The 13983-nt window shown below is 37.2% G+C and overlaps 1 protein-coding gene across 6 annotated transcripts in view; it reads right to left on the reverse strand.

Moving 5' to 3' along the window:
* Window positions 1–13983, reverse strand: part of SNX27 (sorting nexin 27) — an 83681-nt gene that overhangs the window by 8602 nt on the left and 61096 nt on the right. For all 6 annotated transcript variants that reach the window (XM_019919893.3, XM_019919894.3, XM_019919892.3 and 3 more), the window contains 2 exons: window positions 13239–13402; window positions 5535–5624 (listed from right to left, as the gene is read on the reverse strand). In XM_019919893.3, coding sequence (XP_019775452.1) covers window positions 5535–5624; window positions 13239–13402 — 254 coding nt within the window. The remainder of the gene's footprint in view (window positions 1–5534; window positions 5625–13238; window positions 13403–13983) is intronic.

Genomic DNA, 13983 nt, shown 5'->3' on the forward strand with positions numbered 1-13983 from the left:
TTTAGTAAATGTGAGGTGGGCTCCAGAAATCTGCATTTTGAGCAGGCTTGACAAGTGATTCCCATGTAACTGGGCTGGCAACTACACTTTGAGAAACACTGACTTCCACATAATACTGCCTTTTGTGAAATCATTAAAAATTATGTTGACAAACACAAACCCAGAAACTTTTTTTCTTTTTTAATAAGTTTATTTATTTTATTTATTTATCTATGGCTGTGTTGGGTCTTCGTTGCTGCATGCAGGCTTTCTCTATTTGCGGCGAGTGGAGGCTACTCTTCGTTGCAGTGCGCGGGCTTCTCATTGCAGTGGCTTCTCTTGTTGTGGAGCACGGGCTCTAGGCATGCAGCTTCAGTAGTTGTGGCGCACAGGTTTATTTGCTCCGCGGCGTGTGGGATCTTCCTGGACCAGGGCTCGAACCCACGTCCCCTGCATCGGCAGGCGGATTCTTAACCACTGCGCCACCAGGGAACCCCAAACCCAGAAACTTCTTATTTGTCAGTTCAACAATGGCAAGATATAAGTTACACATGTTCACTGCTTGTGTGAGAGTTGAAAAAAAAGAGAGAGGGACTTCCCTGGTGGTGCAGTTGTTATGAATCCGCCTGCCAATGCAGGGGACACGGGTTCAAGCTCTGGTCCGGGAAGATCCCACATGCCACAGAGCAACTAAGCCTGTGTGCAACAGCTACTGAGCCTGCACTCTAGAGCCTGCAAGCTACAACTACGGAGCCCGCGAGCCACAACTACTGAAGCCTGCGCGCCCAGAGCCCGTGCTCCGCAACAAGAGAAGCCACTGTAATGAGAAGCCCGTGCACCGCAACGAAGAGTAGCCCCCGCTCGCTGCAACTAGAGAAAGCCCACGTGCAGCAACGAAGACCCAACGCAGCCAAAAATAAGATAAATAAATATTAAAGACTTAAAAAAAAGAGAGAGAGAGAAAAAAGAAAAAACAAGTCTTATGTACACTATATTCTCAACCATCCTAATTTGAGATTCAATCTAACTTTGCAAACCGGTAAAAAACAAAAACATTTTGATCACACTGGGTATTACAAACTACGGCAAAGGTATGAGCTGTCCTCTGTATTTGGAGAGCAAGGGAACTTACACAAAGCTTATTTATCTGTTAACTTTGGAATATTTTGTCAAGATTCTACTTGAGAGCTAACAACCTGAACATCCCCAATTTACAGAAAAGAAACTGAAAGTGACAAGTTTGTGAATTGCTGAAGGTCTCACAGTGATCTGGCAACTAATCGTAGTGATACGGCCTAATCTCAGGCCTATCAACTGTGCTAAGTTGTTATAATGGTATCAAGACCTACGGGCTCTGAAGGGTCCATCTGAGGTGGTAGTTTCAATGTATTGACCATTGACTAGGCTAATGTCTTTGAACACTGATACCTGAATAAAACCCAAACTTTTGTCAGGGGGGAGGTCTTTAAAATAGGACTGCAGTATTATGGGGCCGGTACACACTTGTACACCGGCACTAGGTTTTCAAGAGAAGCATATTTTATACTCAGTTCAGATGACCCACGGGGAAACCTATCAATGTACTAACTGCACTTGTGTTCTTAACTGAGGATTACAAGATACAAACTTGAGTCTAAAAAATAATTTCATAATAGATTACTATGCTTGTTAAACTCAGATTTTCTATATTTTGCCACAGAACAACCCAAACCTATTTATTTCTCTAGCACTTTGCACTGTGCCTGGCACACACTTGGTGCTCAACAAATATTTTTTGTTAAATGTATAAATGGAAGCTAGTGTGTTTAGAGTGCTATATGTGCAAAGAAACAATCTGTATTCCATATTCAGAAGGCCTTATGAAATTACTTTGATTCTGCTGGCTTTGACAAAGGCAAAGAACTATTGCAGAGGTGGATAGCCCTTTTCGTAGAAGATGCAGATGTGTTGGTCAGAATCATGCATTAATATATAGAAGACAATACCATTATCTTAAAGAAGAGGTGGAAGTTGAGTTTTAAAATCCTGTCTCCCACATAGCAAAATTCCCTTTACCAAAATTCTGCCAAGACTTTATTCTATTTTTTAAAAAACATTTTTATTTATTTTCAAATATTTATTTATTTGGCTGCCCCGCAGCATGCGGGATCTTCGTTGCCGTGTGCGGGATCTTTTTAGTTGAGGCTCGTAGCTGTGGCATGTGGGATCTAGTTCCCTGACCAGGGATTGAACCCAGGCCCCCTGCATTGGGAGCGTGGAGTCTTAACCACTGGACCACCAGGGAAGTACCAAAACTTAATTCTATTTAAAAGATTTTTGTGTTGTCTATTTCAGCCTGTTGGTATGCAGAACATTGGTGGATGGTTCCCTTTTTGTTACATGAGTGATAAAATAACTATTCCACCTAGATATAAGACTATGGGCTTAAGTTCAGTGGCTAACTTGTTTCCATTCTTATTCCAATACAATTAATTAATTTAAAAAATAAATAAATAAAATTATTTATTTATTTTTGGCTGCATTGGGTGTTCGTTGCAGTGCGCGGGTTTCTCATTGTGGTGGCTTCTCTTGTTTCCGAGTACAGGTTCTAGGCGCACAGGCTTCAGTAGTTGTGGCACACCAGCTCAGTAGTTGTGGTGCATGTAACATGCTTACACTGTTGGTGGAAATGTAAGCTGATGCAGCCACTGTGGAAAACAGTATGGCGGTTCCTCATAAAACTAAAAATAGAACTGCCATATGACTCAGCAACCCCACTCCTGGGCATATATCTATACAAAACCGTAATTCAAAAAGATATATGCGGGCTTCCCTGGTGGTGCAGTGGTTAAGAATCCACCTGCCAATGCAGGGGACATGGGTTAGAGCCCTGGTCTGGGAAGATCCCACATGCAGCGGAACAACTAAGCCCGTGCGTCACAGCTTCTGAGCCTGTGCTCTAGAGCCCGTGAGCCACAACTACTGAGCTGGAGTGCCACAACTACTAAAGCCCGTGCCCCTAGAGCCTGTGCTCGGCAACAAGAGAAGCCACTGCAATGAGAAGCCCGCGCACCTCAATGAAGAGTAGCCCCTACTCATCACAACAAGAGAAAGCCCGCACACAGCAACAGAGACCCAACACAGCCAAAAATGAAAATAAATAAAATAAATAAATTTATTTTAAAAAATGCACCCCTATGTTCATAGCAGCACTATTCACAATAGCCAACACATAGAAACAACCTAAATGTCCACCTACAGATGAATGGATAAAGATGTGTTACATATATACAATAGAATACTACTCAGTGCTATAAAAAAGAACAAAATAATGCCATTTGCAGCAACATGGATGCAACTAGAGATTATCATACTAAATGAAGTCAGAAGGAGAAAGACAAATACCATATAATATCACTTATATGTGGAATCTAAATTATGACACAAATGAACCTATCTACGAAACAGAAACACAGACACAGAGACCAGACTGGTGGTTGCCAAGGGGGAGGAGGTTGAAGGAAAAATGGAGTGGAAGGTTGGTGTTAGCAGATGTAAGCTTTTATATACAGAATGGATGAACAACAAGGTCCTACTGTACAGCACAGAGAACAATATTCAATATCCTATGATAAACCATAATGAAAAAGAATATTAAAATGAAGTATGTGTATATGTGTGTGTGTGTATATATATATATATATATATATATATATATACACACATATATATATATATATAGCTGAATCACTTTGCTGTGCAGCAGGAATTAACACAACATTGTAAATCAACTATACTTCATTAAAAATACTGAAAAATAAAATCTATAAAACAATAAATACTGGAGAGGGTATGGAGAAAAGGGAACCCTCCTGCACTGTTGGTGGGAATGTAAATTAGTATAGCCACTATGGAGAACAGTATGAAGGTTCCTTAAAAAACTAAAAATAGAGCTACCATATGACCCAGCAATCCCACTCCTTGGCATATACCCTGAGAAAGCCATAATTCAAAAAGAGACATGTACCACAATGTTCATGCAGCTCTATTTACAATAGCCAGGACATGGAAGCAACCTAAATGTCCATCGACAGACAAATGGATAAAGAAGATGTGGCACATGTATACAATGGAATATTACTCAGCCATAAAAAGGAACAAAATTGAGTTATTTGTAATGAGGTGGATGGACCTAGAGTCTGTCATACAGAGTGAAGTCAGAAAAAGAAAAACAAATACTGTATGCCAACGCACATATATGGAATCTAAAAAAACGGTACTGATGAACCTAGTGGCAAGGCAGGAATAAAGACGCAAACATAAAGAACGGACTTGAGGAGGGAAGAGGAAGCTGGGACGAAGTAAGAGAGTAGCATTGACATATATACACTACTAAATGTAAAAAGGATGGCTAGTGGGAAGCTGCTGCAGAGCACAGGAGATCAGCTCAATGCTTTGTGACAACCTAGAGGGGTGGGATAGGGAGGGTAGGAGGGAGGCTCAACAAGGAGGGGATATGGGGATATATGTATATATGTATACACATAGCTGATTCACTTTGTTGTACAGCAGAAACTAACACAACATTGTAAAGCAATTATATTCCAATAAAGATGTAAAAAAAAAACCTAAGGAAATTAATAATTGTTGGACTTTAGTTAATATATAACAAGTGTACCATATTAAGATAGGAACTCTGTACTATCTCCTTAGTTTTTTCTGTAATATGAAACTGCTATAAATTCTGTCAATAAAAAAGTAAAAAAAACAAAAAACCAAAGAAAACTAAAAATAGAACTACCATATGATACAGCAATCCCACTCCTGGGCATGTATCTGGAGAAACCCAAAATTCGGAAAGATACATGCACCCCAATGTTTACTGCAGCACTATTCACAATAGCCAAGACATGGAAACAACTAAATGTCCATCAACAGAGGAATGGATAAAGAAGATGTGGTACATATATACAATGGAATATTACTCAGCCATAAAAAAGAATGAAATAATGCCATTTGCAGCAACATGGATGGACCTAGAGATTATCATACTAAATGAAGGAAGTCAGGAGGCGAAAGACAAATACCATATGATATCACTCATATGTGAAATCTAAAAAATAATACAAATGAATGTATATACAAAACAGAAACTGACTCACAGACTTCGAAAACAAACTCATGGTTACCAAAGGGGAATGGTGGGGGGGAGGGATAAATTAGGAGGTTGGGATTAACATATACACACTATATGTATTAAAGTAGGAGGTTTGGGATTAACACATACACATTAACATATACACTCTATATTTTACTATATGTAAAATAGGGATAAATAGATAATCAACAAGGACGTACTGTATAGCACAGGGAACTCTACTCAATATTCTGTAATAACCTATATGGGAAAAGAATCTGAAAAAGAATGGATATATGTATAACTGAGTCACTTTGTTGTATATCTGAAACTAACACAACTTTGTAAATCAACTATACTCCAATATAAAATTAAATTACATTAAAAAAAGAGATAAAAAGGGGCATTTTATAAAGAGATTATGGAGACATAAACCTACCATGACCATTTTCCTTTGTTCATACAGCTTCTGTAATTGGTAGGATTTTTCCTCTGCTTTGATGTAACCTTTTTTCACATCATCAACAGCCTGTCACCAAAACAAGGCAGGGAAGAAAGAAATGTAAAAATTAGTATCAAGTACATTCTTGATAAAAATAAAGAGACATAGATTCATTTTCACAATAACTCTTATCCATCTGTTATCACCAGTAAACTCTGCCACATGGGTATATTTACTGGAATAAGTAGTATTTAATGAGTGTCTGGTATGTGCTCAAGGATTGTTCTAGGCACGTGAGGGATCTGGTTTCTCCTGTTAAGAGATTTAAATTCTGGTTAATTTATACATGAGAAAGAATTACAGAACACTGCAAGATAGTATACAATACTGTATTAAAGATAATAGTGAAGTAGCAAAAAATGTGTGACATAAATAGTAAGTGATACATGCAGCCAGAACAGGAGAGCTTATTGCTAACCATAGTTATCAAGGAAGTCTCAGTTGGACCTCAAAGGAGAGTTTGAATAGAAGAAACTACAAGCTAAAGTCAGGAAACAGGAATGGGTTTGACCTTAAATACATTCAGGAGACAGACTTGCCTGATTTGAATAAAGGGTACATGTTAGGGGACAATGAAAAATAATTCTGAATGGGTAGGTTAATAGGGTATGAAGGATCCTAAAGAGCAGGCACAGGAATTTAGACTTAAGGAGAGTAGAGAGCTAAAATAAATAATAAAAAAACTGTTGTTACTGTTGTTTTTTAAGAAAGATTGATCTGTATATGACTGCCCAAATGATTTAAGCCAAGGAGAGAATGAAACAAGGGAGATCAACGATGTTGTGGTACTTTAAGCATGAAATGAAACAAGACCTTAATCTAGGGTGGTAACAACTGGAAGAGAGGAAGTGATAAATCTGAGACCATGAACCGAAAAACTTTCAGAGAGGACTTGATACAGGCATGAAGGTACCCAGATATAATATTCTAATATGCTAATTCTAAACTATTCCTGGTTCAGCCATATGAAACATACACCCCCTTTCCAACCTTACCCTACTCCTCCTCCACTCCAAGAAAAACGTAAAAAATCTAATGGAAGGGAAAACTGATCTTTGGGAGGAAAAAAAAGAAAAAGAACAAATAGAACCATTTGTCTAGGGCATTCAGGATCTAACCTCAGTGAGTTACTGAAAGGACAACTCTACACAGACACCAGGCAGGGGCCCACTTGAATCTTTATCAGAAAACTGCTGATTTCCTTAAGGCAGAAATCATTCCCCATAGTCTTTTAAGGGAAAATAGTTGCATAACAGAATGAATTCAGGACTGAAGTTAAGAGACTAGTTCAAACTCTAGCTGTCACCTACCAATATGCACTTGAATAAGTCACTTAAACCCTCTCAGTCTGTAAAACAGGAATAACATTCATCTTGTAGGTGGACAACAAAATGAGATAAAAGATGTTAATAGTTTTGTAAAGTATATATAAATAGTTACTATTACTATCATTTATATTAGCATCATTTAGCTGTTAAATTCCTCTAAGAAGGAATTTAATATCCTTCTTAATTAATATCCTGCCTGGGACTGCCTAATGGAAAGATTATGCCAGTGTCTCCCCAGCCCTAGCCGTATAAGCAAGGATTCACTTAGAGAGGATCATATTCACAGAGGCGATGCTCAACAAGAACTGCCACCAATGTCCTGAAGAACCTGAACATTCTGTTGTTTATCGCCAAAAGACTCAGCTGCTCCAGGTCAAATTTAAATCAGTTACTGAAAAGCTGGGAGAGAAGTAAAGAGGGAAAACAAACAAATGAATACTGGTTTATCTATTCAGTTTCCCCAATACCTAGAACTGTGTCTGACTAGTAATAGCACTTAAATATTGATGAATGTTTCCCCAGGGCAGAGGTGGGTCATCTACCCAGAGTGAACATCTACTCCAGCAGCTCTAAGTGACCTATTTTCACATGGGGCAGTAAAAATGTTCTCTCCTCACTCATTTCTAATCAGGATTATACTGCTTGACTAGCCCTGAGTGAAAAACATAAATATTACCACACTAGATTCCTTTTTCCCTTAATTAAAAATTTTTTATTAAGGTAAAAGACATACATAATTTTTTTAAATGTGTATTACTAAGAGGTGTCTAATAAAAATAAGTCTCCAAAAAATAAAAATAAAAAATAAGTCTCCTGATTCAACAGCCTCATTACACAGATACTTTAAAGCACTGTAAACAGTTTTTTGTGATATTCCTTTCATAATTCTAAATGTCATGCCTATGCTGCTAATTCCTAACTTATCAATTTTTTTTTTAACTTATCAATTTTAGACAATGTTGACTTGCTGTTAAAAATAATAAGTTTTAGGGACTTCCCTGGAGGTCCAGTGGTTGAGAATCCATGCTTCCACTGCAGAGGGCATGGGTTCGATCCCTAGTCAGGGAACTAGGATCCCACAGGTCACACAGTGCGGCCAAAAATAATAATAATAATAAAATAAATAAATAAGTTTTAGCTTTCTTATACCACTCCTACACTCTCACTTCTTCTTCCTTCAACACCTCAATAAAAATTAAATCAAGGGCTTCCCTGGTGGCGCAGTGGTTGAGAGTCCGCCTGCCAATGCAGGGGACACGGGTTCATGCCCCGGTCTGGGAAGATCCCACATGCCGTGGAGCGGCTGGGCCCGTGAGCCATGGCCGCTAAGCCTGCACGTCCGGAGCCTGTGCTCCGCAATGGGAGAGGTCACAACAGTGAGAGGCCCACGTACCGCCAAAAAAAAAAATTAATTAATTAATTAAATCAATAATGAGTATTGATTATTGTAAGCATGTAAACATTGTTCACAACTAAATCATGTACTGTACCAGGGCTTCCTCTCTTGTACATTTTTTTTTTCCTCTTAGGTTAACTGCCTGTTTGTCTGTAACCTTCCACATGCCTCTCACCAATTCTTCCATGATAACCAAAGTCATGTTGATTCATTCAAACATTCATTTTCTAAAAACTGTTGACTGTTCTCATCTGCTGTGTCTCATCCTCTTCTCTTTGCAGGTTTATGCCTCTTAAAATCCATAATGTTACTTTAGTGAGCTTTCAGGAAGAAGTAGTTTAAAAGTATGTTTAGTCTGTCAGGCTTAGCCAGAAATTAAATATATCCTACTATGGATTTTGACCTTATCAATTTTTTAAGGAAAAGGCACATTACTATCATTATTATCCAGTATTTCATCAATTCTAAGGTGCACATTTTTTCACATTTTATTGTTCCTAAAATTGGGATGCATCTTATAATCAACGTGTGTTGTTTAATTGGTAGCTTTTTTCTCTTGGCAGTACATAAAATACTAGTGCATCTTACAACTGATGGCATCTTAGAATTGATGAGATGCATGAGATATTCCCAACATCAACATATGATACAAAAAAATAACTAAAATTAAGTGAGGGAAAAAATTTAGTATTATTTTCCAAAAGGCACAACTGTTTACCTAGTCAATCAAAAAAATCATTTGAGCTGTTGTGCACTGCTGGGAATGTAAAATGGTACAGCTGCTATGGAAAACAGTGTGGCGATTTCCTCAAAAATTTAAAAATAGAATTACCATATGATCCAGCAATCCCAATTCTGGGTATATTAAAAGCAGAAGTTTGAAGAGATATTTACATAACCATGTTCATGACAGCATTATTCATAACAGCCAAGAGGTGGAAGCAACCTAAATGTCCATCCACAGATGAATAAACAAAATGTGATATACATGTACAATGAAATATAATTATTCAGCCTTAATAAGGAAGGAAATCCTGTCATATGCTACAACATGAAAAAGCCTTAAGGACATTATGCTAAATGAAATAAGCAAGTCACAAAAAGAAAAATAACGTATGATTCTACTTACATGAGATACCTAAAGTAGTCAAATTCACAGAGTGTAGAATGGTAGTTGCCAGAGGTAGGGGAGGGGGAAATGAGTTGTTTAATGGGTAGAGTTTTAGTTTTGCAAGATGAAAAATTTCTGAGATTCAACTGACAATAATGTGAATATATTTAACACTACTGAACTGTACATTTTAAAATGGTTAAGGGGGTAAAAAAAAAGTATTAAATTATAAATTTTAAATATGTTCAGTTTATTGTATGTCAATTATACCTCAATAAAGCTGTTTAAAAAATTGTTTGAAGAAACAGAAGAGTTCAGAAAAGTTGTTGCATATGAGATACTGCTACAAAAATAACAGCTTTTCTTTCTATATACCTAAATATTTTATTTTTGCTTTACAGTTTTATAATTCAAAAAGTAATTTCACAAGCTCTGCTTTGTTTAAATTTTGATGCTGATTAAAAAAATGTGAGGTACTACTATTACCCTTTAATAGATCATAAAACAGATCTCAGCAAAGCTATGTTAAGGATTTACCCAATGGAGAGCTTGTACTTGAACCAGATATTCTGACTCCTGGTAAATAATTACTCCGTTCCAACAATACAAAGAAAAAATATCCCATTCATAATTGTAATAAAAATATAAAATACTTGGGAATAATTTAAAGGGGCATATGTGAAACATAAAAAGACAGAACTTTATTTGGGGAAACAAGATGAGATGAATAAAACAGAAACTTTATTTGGGGAAACAAAAGATGAGATGAATAAAACAGAAACATCACACATTTAGTTGGGAATACCACATTTAATAAAAATAGTGACTCTTCTTCAGTTAAACTATAAATTTAACAAAAACCCAATCAGCATTGTAATGGGATACTTTATGAAGTGTTATGAAATGGGTTAATTATTTTCAAAATAATTTTAAAATGTTTAAAAGAAAGTAAAAAGTAAGGATAGTATTCTCTATATGGCTCTGCTGAATTCATTATTTACAGTCACAGCAGTATAAACACTGAATATTAATCTAACAAATATTGTAATTTGACTATAGTAAGAAAATAGGACAGATGAAAAGGTACGAATATGTAGTGGAGTGGGGGAGGAAATGGAGCTAAAGTCCCATCTTCAATAGCAGGTAATTAAGCAATATTGCTTGAATAGGAAACATCAAGTAGGAGCAATATAATCAAATTATAATAGAGGTATGGAAGTAAATATAAAATGAAATAGATATCCCATATTCTTGGATTGGAAGAATTAATATTGTTAAAAAGGCCATACTACCCAAAGCTATCCACAGATTTAATGTGATCCTTATCAAATTACCCATGACATTTTTCACAGAACTAGAATAAATAATCCTAAAATTTATATGGAACCATAAAAGACCCAGAATTGCCAAAGAAACCCAAAAGGAAAAATGACAAAGCTGGAGGCATAATCTTCCTAGACTTTGGACAATACTACAAAGCTACGGTAATCAAAACAGTGTGGTACTGGCACAAAAACAGATATATGGATCAATGGAACAGAATAGAGAGTCCAGAAATAAACCCACACACCTATGGTCACTTAATCTTTGAAAAGGAGGCAAGAATATACAGTGGAGAAAAGATAGTCTCTTTAGCAAGTGGTGTTGGGATAGCTGGACAGCTGTGTGCAAATCAATGAAGCTAGAACACTCCCTTACGCCATGCACAAAAATAAACTCAAAATGGCTTAAAGACTTAAATATAAGACATGACACAATAAAACTCCTAGAAGAGAACATAGTCAAAACATTCTCAGACATAAATTGTAGCAATGTGTTCTTAGGTCAGTCTCCCCAAGGCAATAGAAATAAAAGCAAAAATAAACAAATGGGAGCTAATCAAACTTTTAAGCTTTTGCACAGCAAAGGAAGCCATAAACAAAACAAAAAGACAACCTACATACTGGGAGAAAATATCTGCAAACCATGCTACTGACAAGGGCTTAATTTCCAAAATATACAAGCAGCTCATACAACTCAATAACAAAAAAATAAACAACCCAATCAAAAAATGGGCAGAAGATCTAAACAGCCATTTCTCCCAAGAAGACATACAGATGGCCAATAGGCACATGGAAAGATGCTCAACATCGCTAATTATTAGAGAAATACAAATCAAAACTACAATAAGATACCACTTAACACCAATCAGAATGGCCATCGTTAAAAAAATCTACAAATAACAAATGCTGGAGAGGATGTGGAGAAAAGGGAACCCTCCTATACCTGTTTGTGGGAATGTAAGTTGGGGTAGCCACTATGGAAAACAGTATGGCAGTTCCTCAGAAAACTAAAAATAGAATTACCATAATACCCAGCAATCCCACTCTCGGGCATACATCTGAAGAAAACTCTAATTTGAAAAGATACATGTGCCCCAATGATCATAGCAGCACTATTTACAATAGCCAAGTCATGGAAGCAACCTAAATGTCCGTGGACAGATGAATGGATAAAGAAGATGTGGTATGTGTGTGTGTATACACACACTCACACACACACACACACACACACACACACACACACAATGGAATATCACTCAACCATAAAAAAGAATGAAACAATGCCACTTGCAGCAACATGGATGGAGCTAGAGATTATCATACTGAGTGAAGTCAGACAGAGAAAGACAAATATCATATGATATCATTTATATGTGGGATCTAAAATATGACACAAATGAACTTCTTTACAAAACAGAAACAGACTCACAGACATAAAAACCAAACTTCATGGTTACCAAAGGGGAAACAGGCTGGGGGAGGGATAAACTAAGAGTTTAGGATTAGCAGGTACACACTACTATATATAAAATAGATAACCAACAAGGACCTACTATATAGCACAGGGAACTATATTCAGTATCTTGTAATAAACCGTAATGGAAAAGACTATGAAAAAGAATATATATGTATAACTGAATCACTCTGCTGTACACCAGAAATTAACACAACATTATGAATAAACTATACTTCAATAAAATTTTTTAAAAAGATGAAATAAAACAAAAAACAAGCTAAAAGAGATGAAATGGTTACCTATGAGAGGAAAAGAAGTGGGAATAACTAATATTTTTCATAATAACCTGTGTAGAACTATTTGATACTTTAAGCTCTATGTATGTATAATTGTGATGAAAAATTTTTTGAAAAAGAACATAGCCCCATAATGTTCATTTGTTATTGTTTTAAAAAATAATAAGAAATACATTTTGAACTCCAGGATATCCCCTTATTAAACTTTTTTTTTTTTTTAATGGCTTTATTTATTTTTGGCTGCGTTGGTTCTTCATTGCTGTGCACGAGCTTTCTTTAGTTGCAGTGAGTGGGCGCTACTCTTCAATGCAGTGTGAGGGCTTCTCATCACGATGGCCTCTCTTGTTGCAGAGCACAGGCTCTAGGCGTGTGGGCTTCAGTAGTTGTGGCACACAGGCTCAGTAGTTGTGGCTTGTGGGCGCTAGAGCACAGGCTCAGTAGTTGTGGTGCACTGGCTTAGCTGCTCTGCAGCACGTGGGATCTTCTTGGACCAGGGCTCGGACCCGTGTCCCCTGCACTGGCAGGCGGATTCTTAACCAGTGCACCACCAGGGAAGTCCCCCCACCTTCTTAAACTTATCTTTTGTCAAAATGGGACAGAACATTTTACAAATTTAACTAAGATCCAGGAGACAAAACAGCTTACTCAAGGATTCACACTGTATTGGCAAATGACCACTACATACAAACAGAAAAAGAAATCAGGCCTTTCCAGGGAGATCAGTTCACCCACCTGATGAAAGAAGTAGGTAACAGCAAGGTCATTGTCATTTAAGAGGATTTCTTCTTCTGTCGTAAAAAGCCACTTTCGAATGGTTAGGCAGGTGCCTGGCACAGCTGATGTGTAATTCTGGACGTAGAGTTTATGAGGAAATTCATTAGGTGCCAGCTTACGTACTAAAGAGAAGACAAAGCAAAGAAAGCTAGAGTGAGAAGATATACAAGGCATCTCCCTAGTATGAACTGTGTAAAGCAGACAAGAATGGAGGTTATCATTAACCAGCACATCAGCTTAGTTCCATCCAGGAGCTCTGCCTTGGGACCACAAAATATCAATTTGCCTAGCCAAATCTACGCCTTCTAATATGACTGGCCAACTGAGCCTCAAGCTAACTGAAATCTTTCACCTGAATGACATGCCTTTCAGTTAACATGCTGACTTTGCAGACATCACCTACTCCAAAGTCAGTTAAAAAAATCTGATCCATAATTGAGTTAAGTTACAGCAATGTCCACTGAACATCTTTACAGCAAGCCTCCCCCTCTTACCCAGTTATGGTGCATTCAGAGTCTCTCATGTGGCAGTTCTCAATGAACAGCTTTTATTGTTAAGAGCTGAAAGGCTCTCCACATCCCCCCACAAGTCTAAGACATTTACCAAAGAAAAGTGACTTCTGGGTAGCCTTACTTCCTCTTCCTAACAATGCTCAAGCAGTATAAAACACTACCACTTTTAATTTCTATATTGTTTTTCTTTA

The sequence above is a fragment of the Tursiops truncatus genome, chromosome 1 (genome assembly GCF_011762595.2).
Source record: "Tursiops truncatus isolate mTurTru1 chromosome 1, mTurTru1.mat.Y, whole genome shotgun sequence".
Taxonomy (NCBI): Eukaryota; Metazoa; Chordata; class Mammalia; order Artiodactyla; family Delphinidae; genus Tursiops; species Tursiops truncatus.